At 40.3% G+C, this 19,531-nt stretch overlaps 1 protein-coding gene across 8 annotated transcripts in view; it reads right to left on the reverse strand.

The window, feature by feature from the left end:
* Window positions 1–19,531, reverse strand: part of LOC103479737 (protein tyrosine phosphatase receptor type M) — a 199,910-nt gene that overhangs the window by 112,527 nt on the left and 67,852 nt on the right. For all 8 annotated transcript variants that reach the window (XM_008434350.2, XM_008434348.2, XM_008434355.2 and 5 more), the window contains exons 5-7: window positions 17,235–17,350; window positions 15,323–15,497; window positions 6,824–7,117 (exon numbers count right to left, since the gene is read on the reverse strand). In XM_008434350.2, the coding sequence (XP_008432572.1) occupies window positions 6,824–7,117; window positions 15,323–15,497; window positions 17,235–17,350 (585 nt within the window). The remainder of the gene's footprint in view (window positions 1–6,823; window positions 7,118–15,322; window positions 15,498–17,234; window positions 17,351–19,531) is intronic.

Here is a 19,531-nt window from a genome sequence, read left to right on the forward strand (position 1 = left end):
CTTCAAGGAGAGAGGTTCCATTGTTGTCAAAAAGGCTCCAGGGCACCCAAGAAAGACCAGTAAGCGCCAGGACCGTGTCTTAAAAGTGTTTCAGCTGCGGGATTGGGCTACCAGCAGTGCAGAGCTTGCTCAGGAATGGCAGCAGGCAGGTGTGAGTGCATCTGCACGCACTGTGAGGCGGAGACTCTTGGAGCAAGGCCTGGTCTCAAGGAGGGCAACAAAGAAGCCACTTCTCTCCAGGAAAAACATCAGGGACAGATTGATATTCTGCAGAAGGTACAGGGAGTGGACTGCTGAGGACTGGAGGTAAAGTCATTTTCTCTGATGAATCCCCTTTCCGATTATTTGGGACATCTGGAAAACAGCTTGTTCGGAAAAGACGAGGTGAGCGCTACCACCAGTCTTGTCTCATGCCAACTGTAAGGCATCCTGAAACCATTCATGTGTGGGGTTGCTTCTCAGCCAAGGGAGTCGGCTCTCTCACAGTCTTGCCTAAAAACACAGCCATGAATAAAGAATGGTACCAGAATGTCCTCCAAGAGCAACTTCTCCCAACCGTCCAAGAGCAGTTTGGTGATGAACAATGCCTTTTCCAGCATGATGGAGCACCTTGCCATAAAGCAAATGTGATAACTAACTGGCTCAGRGAACAAAACATAGAGATTTTTGGTYCATGGCCTGGAAACTCCCCAGATCTTAATCCCATTGAAAACTTTTGGTCAATCATCAAGAGACGGGTGGAGAAACAAAAACCAAGGAATTCTGACAAAATGCAAGCATTGATTGTGCAAGAATGGACTGCTATCAGTCAGGATTTGGTCCAGAAGTTGATTGAGAGCATGCCAGGGAGAATTGCAGAGGTCCTGAAGAAGAGGGGTCAACACTGCAAATATTGACTTGCTGCATTAACTCATTTTAACTGTCAATAAAAGCTTTTCTTACTCATAATATGATTGCAATTGTATTTCTGTATGTGATTAAAACATCTGACATACACACCTGAAAACCAGAGGGCAGCAGATCATGTGAAAATATAATATTTGTGTCATTCTCAAAACTTTTGGCCATGACTGTATTAGGGTAAAAGGCTATCAAAACCAGTTTGGCCTTATGGGAAACGTAGTTGTCCTCGTTTGCTATCAACCATTTGTCCCACTTTTCTGCTCAGAATTATTTGATTTCAGACACAGCAAATCAACTAGATATATGTCTTTTATGGCCTTCAGTGGAGGACTCTAGTCTGCTGTGAATCATTGTCCTGCTTCATATCTCAAGTTCACTTAAGGCTAACATCACAGCTGATGGCCAGCAATTCATCTTTAGGATTTTTTTATGCAGAAAAGCAGAGTTGATGATCCAGTTTAATCAATTACAGTGAAATTAGTGTGAAATTATGTGTTAGTTTTATATTTGGTGTAACTAGACTCTTTATTTAGAATATTTTCCTAAAAATCTTAGGACTTCTTTGACATCTGTGAGACGCATATTTGTGTTGTTTTGGGTCAACAGAGGTTTTAAACTGGAAACTCCTTTATCAATGACACTTTTTTTTTTCATATTTTACACAATGCTAAATCTTCAAAAAGAGAAACCTGCAGATATTTAGCTGTCCTTCTGGGTTCTTTTGTGAAACGTTGACGCAGTCTTGTAGTAATCTTGGGAGGCTGCTGACTTGTGTGAATGTTCCATTACTCCCACTATGGTTTGCTGGAGTTTAGAAATTGCTTTATAACATTTTCCAGACTGATGCATGTTGAATACTTTGTCATATGCAGATTGGGGCATATTTTTCTTTTTGAGATCATTTACTCTACATTATGTTGCCAAAAATKGACTATTTAAGTGATTTCATGATTCTTCAACAGTTATGAATCTGACAAATTTAACCGAGATTTTCAAAAATGTGGTGAATAATCCAATTTCATTCAGAACTAGGAAAGGGATCACTTATTATTTCCACAAATGGCCAAAGAGGTTTAAAAAATGTTTTCAGTTAATAAATTAAATCATAAATTGAAAACTAGATTTTCCATTTAGTCTAGTTTTCTCTACTGCGATGACAAAAAAACAAATAAAAATATCAAACAAAAATCTGCGAGTAGGCAAAGTCACAGAAATATAACTAGAAGGCATTTAGCTGCGCAGCTCATATAATTCTTATTAAAGCCCTAACTCATGTAACAACGAGGTTTCAATGTGATTCACATGCTGCATGGGTCAAGGCAGAGGTGATAAAAGTAGTAAAAAAATAAAAACCTCCATGAATAATACCGACATGCAGAGGACAAGCTTTTGTTATTTATTCCATGCAGCTCATTCTCTCCAAAATAATCTCACTTGGAAAACTGAGCTTGTTCTGCAATTTTAACGTTGCCAGAAAGAGATTTCATTCTTCTCTGAATCAAAGCAGCCATCACTAATTAACCAGAAAAATAAAATGTAAATAACTAACCTCGGCACGGGGAAAGAAATTGTGCAGCTCCTCCCCGTTCTCCACTGTCATACATAAGTGTTTAACAGAGGGATGATCCCTGATTAATGCTGATTCCCCTGTGTTTAATAGCACTCAGTGCAGCAGAGTGGCAAAGTGAAAACAAACAGATGAGACTACTCCCACGAGTTGCCAGGGGCACAGATGGAGAGAACTTATAGATGGAGATGTGCAGTTGGCCGGGGTTGCAGTCTGAGCAGGTGTTTGGACCCAGTATGGACATCGTGTATTGCCATTTTTAAGCACACGAGTGCCAACGGGAAGGCAGAGGCCAAAAGGCTGAGGATGAGACATAGGACTGACTGCGACAGGCTGTCCTTCTAGCGGTGCAAATGATCGCTCCTGCATCGTAATAAGTTCTGTGTGGAAAACAACAGAGCATGTGCAAACCAGTCACGCTACAGCAACAAACTTTGGCGTGTTTCATTGAGATAAACATTATGGAAGGTAAATAATAAAAGGTTTGGCTCATTCCCAATGAAATTCCTCACTAAATACTTTGTAGAACCATCTTTCACTGAATATTTATTTTTAGATATTTTCACACATTCTCAATCGGATTTTGGTCAAAACTTTGACTTGACCTTTCAAGCATATAAATATAATTTCAACTAAAGCACTGCATATTTCTGGATGTATATTTAGGATCATTATACTCTTCAGAGGTGAACTTCAGTTCTTCTCCAGTCCCTATGAGGTTTTGTCTTTCATCCTTCTTTCCACTAACTCCACCCAGCTTCCCTGTGCCGTAAAGTAAAGCATTCCCCGCAGCATGATGGTGCCACCACCACATGCTTTACTTTTGGGATGATGTTATAACAAGATGATGAGCAATGTTTCCTTTCCCATCAAAGGCATTTTTGCAACAACAGAACAGAACATGCTGTTAGCACAACAACATGTTATTTAACAATTTATATGACCAATGTGCAATTAATTGATTAGGAGATAATACAGTAGCAGCTAATGTGAGCACAAGCTTAAAGTTCGAGTAGATCACGGTTAGCTAGCTGCCTCTGCTAGCTAGCTCTGTTTAGCTAGCATTTTCCAAATTAAGCTGCAGCATTTTATCCTTAAAAAACAAAAGTTACACAATTTTTTATTTTTTTTTTCTATTTGTTGAAAACACATCTTATAAAACCCAGATAAATTACGCTGAAGCCTGCTATTTTAAAGTTACTATCTGAATTTTGCTTCTATCACAGATTCAAAATGGATTTTAAACTGAAGACATGGCACATCTTTCCCCCCCACACACAGATCTCAACTGCAGCTCAGACTTCAGAACCGTGGCTGTTTARGGTATGGTTATCTGTCTTCCCTGTGTGGGTTGGAAATGATCTCTTTATGTGAGATGCTCTCGCAATAATGTTGCTGAAATTCAGAGCGCCATGCTGTGATCCTGGGGCACAACCTGATAAAACTGCGTCTTCCTTCAAGCAACACTTACAGAGTTATCAAGGACTCTCAAATGGTAAACAACTTCACAGTTTCACATGAAAGAAGGTTGGGGGTGGAGGCACCCAAAAATCTGTTGCTAGCACACACAAAAAAAAAAAAAAAATCATTGGTCAGTGAAGCAGTACATGGTGAAAATGATATGTGCTAGGCTTATACATTTAAATATGAACAGACAAAAGACATGCAGATAAGCAAAATAAAATGCTGGAATCATTCTGCAAACCCTTGAAAGTCACAAATAACCCCCGAAGCAATCACAGAGCCTTGGATGAAACATTCTTTGTTGCTCACTGCCACAGTAATGGAAGAGCTTCATGGGAAAGAAAACCTTTCAAGGGTACCCCTTTCTTTCCCTCCCGCCTCTGAATAGAGTCGGAGGCGTCCTTGCATTATACATTCCCCATTTTGCAGGAGATTGAATTAAAACATCCTTTGTCATCAGAAACATTGCTCATATTGCGAAGTGACCAAAGCGCCACTGTGAATAATTATGTGGGAGACGGCGCTCCAAAGTAGCCACGGATTTTCATTAGCGCCCGCAGACAGCAGCACAGGGAGAGAAAGTGGCGGGGGGAAGCGAGTCTCTGGGCCTGTCCGCATCAGCGGTGATGTATCACACAGCCTGGTGAGTCTTAACCGTTCAATTAGGAGCGCCGCTGAGGCCCGGCCTGTCAGAGGCAAAGACCGGCAGAGACCCGGACAAGATCAGGAGCCGCTTCCTCAAACACACTTCAGGAGGCAGCGCCATCAATCTCCCTGACTGTGACCGGCAGGGTGGCAGGGGCAGGACCCCCCGGCGACGCGGCGGCCCAGCTCAGAGGGCGGCGCAGGTAGCTTCATTCATCGCTATCAACCAAACTAAAAATGTATGAGCTCATGACCTTCACAGTGGGCAGGAGGGTGAGAGGGGAGAACATTCTGCTTCTCATCAGCATTTCTCTGGACACCAAGCAGTATTAGGTGAAGGAAATTGCTGATCCTCCGTTTGTTTTGTCTCACGAGTTGGCATCCGAGTCCGGCAGGGGGATTTAGCTGGTTAATGTGGTGAGAAGGGCAGCTGGTTCAAAACCATCAGACATCTTCGCACATGTTTGAGTTTGACTCCCCACAGCACAGCAGCAACATAATGACGCAGAATCCGAGTTGCCAATTTGCTTCATACATGATCAGGATATTATTCTGTCGCTTGATAAGAATTTCAAACAGCTGATGGGGCTTTGAGGGAACGAGAACACCTGACTCAGCATTTTGGAATGGAGTTTTGTCATTGGATATGCTTTTTTGAAGGCTTTTTATTCATTTATTTATTTGGTTTATTTCCTTTACTTAACCAGGTAAAACCCCAGTGAGATAAAGATCTCATTTTCAAGAAGGACCTGCAATGCAAGGTAGTGACAAATAAACAGACTCGACGTTACAGAAAATATACGTTAGCAAATAAATCGAAAAAAAAAAAAAAAAAAAAAAGGTTAAGAAATATATTTAAGGATTTTGTTGTAGCATTATTTGAAAGAGAACAAAACAAAACACAAATCTGGCCAGAGGAAAAGACATTAAATAAAGAAGAAACTCTGAGATCCATCTCTGTAGGTTGTAAAACCAAAAGGGCAAACTAAATGAGAAAACATGCAGCAACATCACCTGCTGCAAAAACAAAAATAAACTGAATTGAATAAGGTTTCACTTTGCTTTACTTCATGCAGAAAATAATGAATGAAATTAAGCGTCAGATATGCAGCTTTTGTTAATTTCACACTTCAATAACTCAAATATAGTGCAGATATCAAGTGAACATCTATAATGAGTGTCTTCCTCTCTAATTTGAGTGAGTAAAGCACATTACAACACAGGTGCACGTACTAAACTGCACTGAGCCTTGGATTGTTATAAGTTGCGCCACCTGCAGAACCTTGTAGCTTCTCTGCTTTCATATTGGCATTTCTGAAAAACACCATCAAACATAGATGTCACTCGTCAATATTTTTTATAACTGCTGCCTTGGTAAACTCCGCCTGAGGCCAGAGTGATGCAAAAAGAAATTTCCAAGAGGTTGCAAAATTCATCACAGGAAACGGTTGCAGCTGTTAGTTTCAACTTTTATGTTCCTACAACCAAACAGAGACTGGTAAAGAGAAAAATACTTGTTGTGCACGTTAAAAAGCCCGAAGCAAGGTGGTGAGAATATTATAGTTTGGATCTGCATTGATCAGTTTGGGTCTGAAAAACTCGCTTTGATTTCTGGGTTCTACAGCTTGTGAAAGTTTGGAGTAGTGATTGGCTGTCAATGGATGGTTTCCATCACAAAATGGATTCACAACAAATCATTAATCTAGGTGCCAATAAGCAAATCCACCAAGAAATTAGTCCATTGACAATTAATGAGTGTCCATTAGTTGACGCTGATTTGTTTTTAAGAAATTATATAGATTATACAGACAAGATAAGATAAGATAAGAGTACTTTATTGATCCCAGAATTCTATGGAGGAGGATTAATGTCTAAAATAAAAGTTAATTTTGAGGTCAGGCATTGTCCTTCTTTTTAAAATCTAGAAAAATACCCACTGCGTAAAAAAAAAAAAAAAAAGCCATTATGAATCCAGTTTGCAGTTTTCCAGTAGTTATTTGTGAAGCACAGCAAGCATCTGGTCAGACAAGGACAAGATTAAATATTTTTGGCCTACATGCTAAACACTTTGTGTTTATACTTGATGCATTTAACTTAAGTATCCCTGATTTCTGTTTTTATCTCATAAAAACTCATAGCTCTTATATTTCCAGCTGAGTACAAAAGATCAACACGCATCCTTACACATGTTTTGTATTTTTCACCCAAATCAGCAGTTGTCAACACTAAGTGTTGGGTTTTCACCTGCACATTTGGTCCTGGCCCTCAGAGGAGGTCCGGGAGCTCCGGTGCCGCCCTCCAGCGGCCTGGTCAGCAGAACGCTGATCTCGTACTCGGTGTCTGGGTCCAGGTGGCCGATCTTGTGCGTGGTCTTGTCTACGGGCTGCAGGTCGTACATGGTTCCCGACACGGTGCGGTACTCCACCTGCCTGTCGATGATCGGACCGTCCCCGTTGATGGAGTTCGCGTTCAGCTGGATCCATAGGTAGGTGGCTCCAACGGCGGTCAGCTGGGGTGGAGCGATAGGCACCGGAGGCTCTACGGGTAGAGAAAATTTAACCAACGTTAGACTGTCGCAGCTTAGCGGCAGGAAAATGTGCTAACGTAAAACACAGTTATGTATTTTCTGCTTTCTGTGAACAGCATAGGCATTTGCAGAAAAGGCTGGATAAAAACTTGCAAGGAAACAAGATGAACAAATTCAATGACTTCTTTTAAACAACCAGATCGAAATTCAGTTAAAGCTGACAAAGAATATTTTCTATTTTTTTCCTGAATAATCAAGGCATTTAACAAACCCAAATCAATATTTTCATCTTTATGAATGGCGCATCTCATCAGCCACAGCAGAGAGTCATTTAATCGCAAACATTTTGACAGAAATGGCAACTTAAAAAACTAGCGTAAAGCTAGTCAGACCTTGGTGGATTCTGTTCCTACTGAACAATTTATTGATTCCAATCAGAACCCTCCTATTCAAAGAGTGCAGGCGGTTGACGCTCGTACGCGCTTCTCCTCCCATCAATTCAGGAGCTGCTTTAATCTCTCGTCTCGCAGCTGGGGGGGAATCTTGTAATTCTGTTTAAATGGACTGATGAGAGCGTGGAAAACACAAATTCAAGTGTCTTTTGGACAGAGTGAAAACTAATTAATTGCTTTTCTGAAGTCTGCATACATGTAGCAAAGGTTAACTTGCGATAAGGATTTCTGCTTGTTTTTACCTCTCAAAAGGAGTTGCATAACATGTTAATATCTAACAGATTATTATAATACAGTAAAATACAACTATATGCATTTTTCAGTGCTTACCGAAGTACAGTGAACAAAATAAAATCAGTTTCATCTATTTATCTTTGGAAAAGATAAATAGATGTGACTTACATGTTTTGTGCATGTAAGTCACAAAACATAAACCCAATTTTCTTAATAAAAAGATAAAAACAGAATGTGTTTTCTAGAGGCAGAAAAAGTTAGGACACCTTACCCTCTAATGGCTAGTGTTATCGCATTTTGGGTTAAATCCTCACTCTCAGCTGGCAGATGTTTGAGGGGTTTCCTGTATGCAGCTTTTAGTCACCACATTGCATCTGTGCTAAACCTATTTAAAGGAGAAGTCCAAATCAAGTCAGTCACCACAAGCCAACTCTAATGTCTTAGACTTGTTCCCAAAAGACTTGAGGCTTGCATTTTATTGGCAGGCTGGAGAAGTGTCAAAGAGAAATACTAATGTTTCACTTTCAAGTCAAACCAATAGTCTTCTACACAGGTCTAACTCATGTCTACGTCAAATGGTTAATTAATGTTTTTCACCTGAAGTCCAAGTCAGAAACAAACACGCTTACTACAAAATCCAGGTAAAATTTCAAATAAATCACCCAAAGTTTAAGTTACACTTCAAGTCTTTCACTAGCTGGTCTAAGTCACGTCTTAAAATGTTCACTCCGAATCCAGATATTTACATTTTTTGACAGTAAACAAGAGTGATATTTGTGCATTTATGATGAAAGAGGAATCCCAGGACCGGTTAACCACTCGTTTACTCCCCGTTAATAATTAACTAAACAGGAAGTGCTCTTATTGTGAAGAACCTTAAGTTTATTTCAATGACTTAGCTAATACCCATTAATCTCTGTGTTAAAATGGTCTTTTTCCTACATGATAGTGCTCTACATATAGTCTGGAAGGTTTTCTTCTCTTTCCTACCCATATAATTAGAAACCTAATAGAAAACCATGTGCTAAATTTGCATTTAAGACTTATTATACAGTTTAGTTTAGGAGACATATGTGTGTTGTTATGAAACCACAGCTGAGATGGGCAACTATGTTATGAGCCATTCATAGCCCAAGCTGAGTACCTATTACATAAAACAGATTTCCACCTGATGCACTTAATCACCAGTCTGTGGTTCATATTGTTTTCACATTGTGTGCATGAGATAAAAATCGCTGATGAGCCTCCAGTCCTTGACCTCGACTCTCAGTCAAGTCTCGAAGCTTTAGATCGCAACAGTTTAAAATAGAAGAAACTTTATCTGTAGAATAGAAAAGCAAACTCGTGAATATGTCTTTGCAGCATTTATTCTTTACATGCCAACTATAGGTCAGTGTCAGACTCAAGTGTTGAAACAATCCACAAACTTCGCTGTGCAAGCTCACAATATGAAAGACCCTCAAACAAAGGTCTAGAAGTATGCAATTAAAAGAGGAGACTTCTCTGTGGTGGAATATGAGAAGCATTTCCACTATGTCTATTTTACTGTTGTCAAATGAAGGTAATGGTGAAAATAATGGCATACAGGAATCTGTTTACTGGCCCTCTTCACCTCCAGTGTGACTGTTTGGATTGTTGAAAGAAAAACATTCTTCACGGGAACAGATTCATTGCTTTCTGTAAAAGTTGGAGCTTACTGACAACCTTGAATGTGACCTTTTCTTTTTTATGTCACCAATATTTGTCTAATCTTGGATAAACCTTGTGCCATTTCTAGTTTAATGAGGTTTCTTGAAATGTCAGGCTAATTATTTCTACCTTGGAATAGATATAAAGATTTCAGTTTTTTCCTACACTATAGCCAGGTAAGAAGATGTAGCTCTAACATTTACAAGAACGTTAATAAAATCTCCTGGGAGACAATATTAATGCAATAATGGCTCAAGCTTCCTTCGTTTCCCAATAAAAAGGCATTCATTGAAGCCATAGCATCTAGCTCTGTCAAACGCTAACAGTTGTGCATCTGATTGGTAAAAACAGAAAGCTCAAAAATAACAGAAACGCTGCATTAGTTGAGGTTTCTGTTGATAGGATGAGAAACCCATAATTTTAGGTCCTTCTTCAGCAGATGGTTGCCTCACATGACCTCTGAGTCAAGACTGGAAACTCCTGCTAATCCGAGCCTTCAGTGTTTCCTGCAATCATCACCTAAAGCGAACCAGCTAATCCCCACGGTCGTCTTCTACAGCTACATGCAAGAGCACCGGCCTCCATGTTGGAGCCAGACAAGACAATACAGTGACCTGAAATCACTGGCTAGTTCTGATGGGCTTTCATGGTCTGGTACGTCTTAAAAGGGGTTTAACGAAGTTAGGCAAAAAAAAAACATTCAGATCAATTTAAGCGACAGAAAACAACGGGTCACACAGAGATCAAGTATAACTTAGAAATATTAGAGCATAATTCAGGGGAAATGAAGATACATCAGGAAAACAACATATTCCTAGATGAAGTAAGCAAGTGCGATGACTCACTTGGCAGATTTTACTGGAACATTTGCCATCATGCTCCTGAAAGCAAAGCATCTTATGATGCAGGAGACCAAATGGCCAAAGTATTTTGCTGCTGACTCAGTCATGACTGGTTTACAGAGAAACTATTGAACTGATTTATAAGAACTATTGCATTCAGTTCCTCAGAAATCCGCTTGTAGATAAAATTGTGACAGACAAAAAGAAAGTAGTGCATCATCTGGATGTGGAAATAAAATATGTTTTTAAACTTTTTCACAAAAGAAAAAAAACACTCAAGTGTGTGTTTTTATTTGAATTCAGCCCTTTTAACAGTTTTGCAATTTGCCCTCAGCAGCAAAATAATAATGGGGCTTTCATGGTCATAGCAAAGCTAAATAAAGCCCATTTACAGGAGGTTTGTGCACATTAGTGAACAAACACCAYGAAGAAGATCAAGGATCACAGTTGATAAACAAAATCAGATTCCAAGCTCAAAAATGAAAACAATATAACTCCCAAAAATGTGGAAATTTGTATCCTTTTTAATAAGAAACACACAACAGTTACCATTTTTTGGATCAATACTTTAGAGATCCATTTCTACAAAAGCTAGACTACTTTGTTAATTTTGTTGAAGTCATATGGGCTTAATATCTTATTGAGTAGATAAAAAACACTGCAAAAATCTTCAGACTAGGACAAAAGTTCACATTTAAATAGGGCAGTTACCCTAAACACCCAGACAGAGCTACACTAAACAGATTTAAACCAAAGCACATTCATGGGTTAGAGTGGCCTAGTCCAGTAGCAACCACAAGAAGATATTGATTCACAAAAGCCGCAGCTTCTCACTTTGATGAAATAATTCCTGTAGGCGCACTAATCCTCTGTTCAGTCATAGCAGATGCGCCTCAAATAACAGATTACAAGAGTGGAAAGCACTCAAGTTCTGGAAGACTTCATTAGCAACTCGCTTCCTAATGTTCAAGCTTCATGCAGCCGGGCCCCTGAAAGGTCTTCAGAGCCAGCCAGTCGCTCGCTGGAAGTGGTTGACGGTGCACAGGCGACAGCGGTGAACGTGCCCAACGGTCTGAGAGCAGCTGCTGTCATGATTCTGACCAGACGGGCGAACGGCCTGGCGACAGCTGCGTCTTGGCCAGAGCAGATTCTCACGCCCCGACATCAACATGGACCCACAGCTACACCAGGAAAAAAACCCAGCGTCAACTTAAACTAACAATAACTGCCATTGTTTTATTACTACCTATATTTTTAATATTCACCAATTCAGTGTTTTACAAGAGTAACTAGAAAAATATTACTTAATTACATTAACTTGAGAGACTTGTACTTATCGGAATATTTTTGCTAAGCTGTGCTTTTTACTTTTACTTGAATAATTTTATTGTGAGGTATTTCTACTCTTACTTGAGTAAAACTTATGGATTCTCTACAGTGAGTAACTTCTAAACAAACATGTTTTAACCAAAAATTCACCAGACATAAACACACATATCACACAGATCAGATCAAAAGCTGACCTGGAAAAGAATATATATTTTACCTGATTTTTTGTTGTTGTTGTTACTTATATGAATTATTGCTATTTTCATCTTGGAAATACCAAAATTTCCTCTTAATTTTATATTTTGGTCAATCTGATCTGAATTTTTAAATATGAAATGATTGATAATTTGATCAGTTACTCAATACTTGAGTAGACTTTTTACTAAATACTTCTTACACTTGAGTAATTTCTTGGACAGTTACTTTTACTTGATTATAATTTTTGCTTATTCTGCCCACCTCTGACCATAACACCCCGAAAGTTTATAGTTTAGTCTAAAGTATTGTAATGCATTATCCTGGCAAAATGTGCATTCACACCAGCCCTATTTGGTCCACTTTAATCAAACTCCAGTTCATTTGCCTTGGAAGTCCGGTTTCTTTGGGAAGGTGCAAAAGCTCAATCAAACTGATGCAAATAAAAAAACTGAACTCTGGTCAGGATGAAAATCTAGGTCTCAGTATGATCGATGTGAAATCTGGTGCAGTTCGAATGCAAATGTGAACGGCAAGCAGGTTTAAAAACACCACAAGAATACCTGCAATCATACTGGTCATCAGTATTCTTAAATTGGGTTTTGTTGCTTTAAGAAGTGTACTGTGTATATGGAATACTTGTAATTCAGTGCCGGAGTGGCAGTGGTAGAGATAATCATACAAAACAGGATTTACAATATAGGTTCGTTGACAACAATCACCCCGGTTGGGTGTTGTGTAAAACCAATGATGACTAGGTGAAAAAGGATCCTCATGCCTACTGTAAAGTATGGAAGAGGATCTGTAATGCTGTGGGTTGCTTCTCCTCCAAAGGGCCTGAAAACCTACATCCCTCTTTGAAATACAACATTTACAGTTACACACAGTTACGGATTAATAAAATATTAGTCATCAATGGAGCTTTTGACTGGGAAATGATCTAAAACATATGATTAGCTATGCACAGGAAAGCATCACAAAACAAAATCTCATTCACTAAACGTAAACTCAGTGAACTAAAGAGAACAGAGAGGACCCTGGTCAAAGGTCAAAGATCCCCATCTCTGCTCCAATCTGGTGAAATGTTCCAGGAGAAGACAGAATACTGTCCGCTTGATAAAAGGGAGTACTACAAAGTAATAACAGCAGTGGTGCTAACAGCTTTGATACACGCAGAGAAAAAAAACCGATTCGTTTTTCATGTGGGATTTATGGATTGTCTGTTATAAGCTGATTAATCAACTAATCATCTGAGAGCTGCACATACTTCAAACACTTGAACGTGCAAACCCCCAACCTAAATTTGCTTCTTCTAACTGGAGAGGAATAACAAGAGTTGCCACTCGGCTCTATTGTTAAATGAGTTAGGATGCACTGTTTATGAATCCTCCTATGTTTTGCCCGTTTCATGCACTGAGCCTCTCTTGTTAAGATGCAAGAGGTTCTCATTATATTGCACACCTTCCTAATTGGGACGGTAAAGAATTGATCTGCCACCTGATATAAGGAGAGCTGGTCACAGGAAAATGAAGGGCAAACCTAACTGAGCTGAGATTTTTTTCTTTTTTTTTTTTTTTTGGTGGCTATTCTCATTAGTGCCGACACATCTGCAACCTCCACATGCTTGAGCCGCAAAGCGTGGCCCGGAATACAACGCCTGAGCTCAGTAAGGGCTCCAGGTGATTCTAACCAGGGCCAGCTCCAAGCCGGGGCAGTAATTATCCTCCTTTCAAAACCATGGGCCGCTCTGCAGGAGATCTCATCAAAAACGGAGGCGAACGGGCAAAAAGACGGGCCTGCACCGGGACCGGTCTGCACAGCGCTCTGGAAATGCGGGCAGCACGCACGGGCGCATAAATCTGACAGAACGCTGGCATGAAACGCAGACGTGATTATCTGGGATAATCAAGCGTTCAACGTCGTTCTGTTGAAGTAAAAGGCGGCGCATGGCGCCAAGGGGCGGGGATGTGTGACTGCAGCGGGGGTCATAATCCACAGAGTCGCTTCCACGGTCACCCCTCCAAAAACGAGTGTCGGACACAAGGAAACACACATTTAAGAAGGATTTACAACTCACTCCTACTTGTTTTATGACTTGTACAATAAGAGGAGATATCAGATTTTATGTCTGACACTTATGAGTGGGAAAATGTCTTTTATCCTCCTCGAATGAGTCAAAGTCACTGAGATGTGAAATTGGCACAGACTTTAAATTTAAAAGGGGATGGATTACAAGAATTAACAAGGAGAGGGAGTTTTACATATTTCTGACTCGACAATTTTACACCTAACAGGTTTGCCTTGTATGTAGCAAGTAATGGATTGAAAGCAGAGATCAGCAAAACCACTGCTGCCTGGTTGGGGGTGTGTAAGTGATTTAGCTGCTGTGTTTATGCACAAGTGTGATTCCGGGAGCCTCCGGTGTGTCAGTAAATTTTCTTTGAGTACGCCACTGAAACCCACTGATACACTCAGGCAAGGAGACTTTATCTTCTTTTTACGCTTTGCTGTGTCTGTGCCGGGCCATTCCCGCATGATTGACAGACCTCGATCCTGGACGGGCAGGATTAAACCTATCAATCACTTAAAGCTCAGAGACAAAAAAAAAATTGAGGAATAAAAAAAAAAAATCCGGGCAGTAAATTCAATTGAGAGCACCAGGGAGAAAATTGAGGTGAAGAAATATAGAGGGCCATTACCGGGCTATAGGGCTGCAGGAAAGAGAGGCCTTGCAAGATTTAGCTTCGGACGACTCCATAAATTCATATCAAATGACTGCAGGAGTGAAATATCCGAGAGGTTACTGTAAACCCTGCTGCCTCCTGCCTTTCTGGTCTTTTTAGGTGGAATTGTGTTCAGTCAAGGACAGCCTTTACAGGAGCAGTATTAAAGTCATGCAGACAACAAATCAGCCTAAACAGCTTCTGTTTTCAGAGTGGCATTAGAGGACGTTTTTACTAAAAGACCTGCCGCATTTTCTATTTGTCTTTTGTTATCATCCATGAAGGTCATGGGGATGGGAACCACTCCAGCCTTTTGACTTGGGACTTTTCATATCCAGAAACCTTTTGTATTCCGGCCCACTTCAGCCCAGCAGCATTTTATGAGTTACATGAAACAAACTCTTAGTTACCCACAACTGAAGCAACTTTCTCAAAACAAGCTGGCCTGTCAGAGTCATAAATGTACCGTCCTGTTCATATGATGGTCATCTGCAGCTACATTAGGCTTGGATATGAGAGAAAAGAACATAAAGGTTAAACATTTTGTTTCTTTTAATTAAACTAACCATATTCTTTATGAGCATCAATGGGAAGCTTTAGTTCATGCCTCAGACTTGTCACATTTGATCAAGAACATCTGAAAGTTAGATTTTGCTATCCAATGACGCCGTTTCGTATACGTCATTTTATAGAGACAGCTGCCTTTTCACAATGCTAAACAACAATAGCCAGTGTTTTGGACAAATACTCACGTTTTATGGTTAGTTCGCCATAATTGGACACTCCAACACCTTTGTCTGAGTGGACAATGCAGCGGTAGCGGCCCGAGTCGCCCTTGGTCGTGTTCTCCACATCAAAAGTGCCAATGAAGCGGCGGTTGTTCCAAGGTTTAGTGGCTTTCATCGGGGCCTCCCGTCCACCGATGCCCTGTTTGGAACATAGACAAACACACATTTGAGACTTGGGAATGGAAAGGGTTCAATAAGCAAATTGGCCTGACCTTGTGTGTGTGTGTGTTTGCGTGKGTGTGCGTGTGTGTGTGTGTGTTTTAGAAACTCCGGTTTGGCGTACTTGTTGTCAACTCTTGTCTGTTTGCATCCTGTCGTTCCCATCGCTGGCTGATTAGAGGAGCACATTTATCACACAGGAGTGCACACACACACACACTCGCGCACACACGCACACACACACACACATGCACAAACAGTGGGTTCCTCCCCAGCTGTCACCCCTCACAGCAGGCAGATGGGGGACATTTGTTCATTAGAAATATTTCTTCATTACTGTCATCGGGGGACTTCACTTAATGTTTGTTTTCCAGCTCCTGTGCTAATGAGGATGTGTTTGTTAAAATGATGGAGTACCTGGCAGAGGACCTTTACTCGGCGTCACGCTCGCACCGATCACACGTGTGACAGTGTGCTTAGCAGCCCAGCCAGCTCGGGTTATGTTTGCCAGATGCACTACCTTCGCTGCTCAGAACAAGGTCAACGCAAGAGTGCTGCACAGCTCCGTGCCAGATATAGCATGCCGTATCCACATGGAGTCGACATCTATGTAGGTTAAGACTGTACTGCGGTGATCTGAAACAACTGTAATCCCCTGCCTTGCAGCTGCAGCACCTCAACACACACGGGGGCAAAAGGAAGCAGCGGAAGCTTTAGCTTGGAATGATTCTGCAGTAAGTAAGAAAAGCAACTTGTGTTATCTGAAAGTTCGTCCTGGCAGCAGCTGTGAGGCTTGGAAATCAATGTCTGGACTCAGGTTAGGCCAAAACCAAAACAAAGTTTCGCACTTCCCACCAACACACAAACAGAGGCCCCAGCTGCATCACTCAGGACACATTTTCTTCCAGACACACTGAGGAATCTGCTGTTGACCAGAATCAGGCAATTTCAGCTTCATTGGCCAGTCAGTAACTCAAAGATCCAACCTTTTTCTGATCAGTTAACACACCACACATCAGTGCTCGGATGTTACACTAACAATGACACTTTTCACTCTGGAAGTAGTTACCTTGGACAGGCGACTGAAAGTGGTTTTCAGTGTTAATGAGGTGAGCTCATTAACACTGATGAGGACATGTTGGGACATGTTTGTGGTTTATTCTAGTTGTGACTAAAGACAGGAAACGATAAGGCTGGAAAAAATGCAGGCAATTTATCATGTAATTTAGCTTTCACCCTCCTTGATCTGGAAATGTTGCGTTACTGGAGATCTCATAGCTAAACTAAAGTTATACGTTCTGTAGGAAATACAAAGATACAAAGCAGCTTGCTCTAATTATTTTTCATGAGAATCTGAAGACAGATCATCACATCAACTCAATAATTCCTATTTTAAAAGTAATTGCACAACCTCATATGACCGCAGTGGCTTTCTCAGGACATCACCTCTGATTATTTGATAAATATTAAATGGCCGTTCAAAGCAGGAAGGAAAATAATATTTTGAATGCTGTTCACATATCATCTTATAAAGACACTAGAAGTGGTCAAAAGACATAACAAAACTTTACAAAAGCAACTCAGAAGTATAACTCGTCCTGGATTACAAGACTACAGATTTAAATGTGTAGGTTAAACAGCTTGAAATCTAAGTAGTTTAGTTGTAGCGGTGAGTGTAAGGTGTCATCTTCAGCTGGAGAGAAAGGTGATCTCTTACCTGAAGCCATAAGCGAAAGTTGTCTCTCTTGCGTCCATTCACGGTGCAGTGGAAAGATGCAGTCTGTCCAGCATTGACTTCCACTCCCTTTATAGTCAGAAAGTGTGGAGTGTTCACTAAAAAAAAAAAGAGAGAGAAACACTTCCGTATAAGACTTTGCAAAGAGAGAAGTTTATCTTGTAAAGAAAAGATTCGACATTTTATGAGACTTGAGTGCCATAAGTGCAGGTTAAGAGGCCATTTATTGCCAATTAATCATCTTGGTCTCATTCATGCAACAGAAATCTGCAGGTAGGATTCATATGAAAAACTGGAGATCTGAGTAAATAACTCTCAAAGGCCTTGTAGTGATGAAGGCCGGCGGCTCTTTGTGAGACATATTCCACCAAAATTCTTTAAAAATGAATAACCAGAGTCTCATCTTGAATCAATGAAAAACTAGTTCCTGATGTCTCTCCTTTGCATTCCTCCTGCGATCTAGGGCATTTCTCAATAAGCACCATTCTCTCCAATTTGAGCTCATTATCAGTGTGTTCGCAGACCGAGAAGGACCACAGAAAGTAACTTATTTAGAACATTTTTTAATAAGTACTGCTGTTCGCATAGAAAAATAGGGCAATTCAGCGGAACGACCTTGATTCGAAACATAACCAAATCTCTAAAGACGTGGCAAAAGCTAATTCTATCACTTTCATCATCAACACTCACTTCTTGTTAATATTTTATGACCTTTCTGTTAAACCATCCTTACTTTAAAACTATGTTCTGCCAATTCGTCTGGTACCAGATCTATTTTTCCATCCCTTCTTTAATGATGGGAGGTTGGGGAGACCACCCAGCGGCACAACAACACCTCTGAGCTGGCGGGTCGTATAAATAGAAAACGAATTGACCAGGCTTTACCGAGAAGTCGCTCTCATCACTTTGCTTATCACTCAAAGGAGCCCCACTGCCACTGAGTAGATTATTGATCCTCTCGCACTTACACATTTAAACACCGACCACGTCGCCAGGACTCATTGATTTGCTCAGATACATTCATATGCTGCACGTTTGGCCGTATAAATCCATCTTATTGACATAACATTTGTAGGAATTCAGCTGCTTTCAGATGGTGAGCAGGTCATTAGTGACCGACAACCGGAGCCTGATGCTTCAGCTACGATGGGCGGAGTGAAGCATGAATCAATTGATGAGAAGCAATGTGGTATTGATTCAGACGTTGTGTTTTAACTTGAGCGGTTTGGAGTGGCGTTTCTGCACACAGAAGATCAAACATGAAGAAACTCCCAAAAGGCTGAAGAGGGAAAACTGTGTTAAATGTGCTACTGAGTGCATGCTTTATATTGCAGAACTTTCAACAAATCTGGATTTAATTGTTTACCAAAAATTTTGAATCTTTTTCTCAGTAAACATTTTCCCCCTCAAAAGAATTGTATCTATTCATTAGTTTTTTTTGTATAAAGTGGAATGACACAATAAATTGTAGAGTAAAATACTTGTGTAAGCCTTTGCTGATAATAACGACTTTGTGTCATGAGACAGAAAGTCGTCATAAATGTTGCACGTTTTGCTTGGGTGGGATTTCTCATATTTCCACACTGTCTCCAAACCACAAGCAACATTTCGTTCTGGTTGTTTAATGATTCTTATGTTTTTCTCTGGGTCCTCCGTCAGAAATATTGCAAAATTCACAGACATATATGTGGAGCGATACCTACTTTAAGATTAGGAGTTTACTGTTTGTTACTGCACTTCGATTATGACGCGAGACTTGAAGTCAAATTCCTTTTTTGTGCCCACAAAGTTGAAGAATAAAGTTAATTGTTTTGTAGCAATAAGGCTGTGAAGGTCTTGAGAGAGGTTTTTGCTTGACACCATCGTGATGTGGTTCTTGTAAAATATATTTGTTAAAAGAACCTTTCAAAATGCCTTCAGTCAGGACTATTAATTGGTTTTGATAAGAATGATTTCTTTCTAGAAAATTGGAGATGATAGCTGCTTTCTTTGCCTTTCTGCATCTCTCTCTTCATGCTTTCAATACATACTTATTGTGTTCTTCCACCTACTACAGATTGATATTTTGAATGCGAGGATTTCCTGGGTTGTTACCAACATCTGCTGCATATTTAAAATCAATAGAAACTTATTTAGTGAATAAAACACTGACGTGTTCAATATTTGTTTTCCCTGCTGTAAGTCGAAGGCAGGAAGATACGGCGAGACATAAAAAGCTGCAAGATGGTTTCTGGGGTTTCTCTTTCAGGTCTTTCTTTGTGCCGTTGTGCCATTTCTCC

This window comes from Poecilia reticulata, linkage group LG17 (assembly GCF_000633615.1).
Source record: "Poecilia reticulata strain Guanapo linkage group LG17, Guppy_female_1.0+MT, whole genome shotgun sequence".
In the NCBI taxonomy this organism is placed as follows: Eukaryota; Metazoa; Chordata; class Actinopteri; order Cyprinodontiformes; family Poeciliidae; genus Poecilia; species Poecilia reticulata.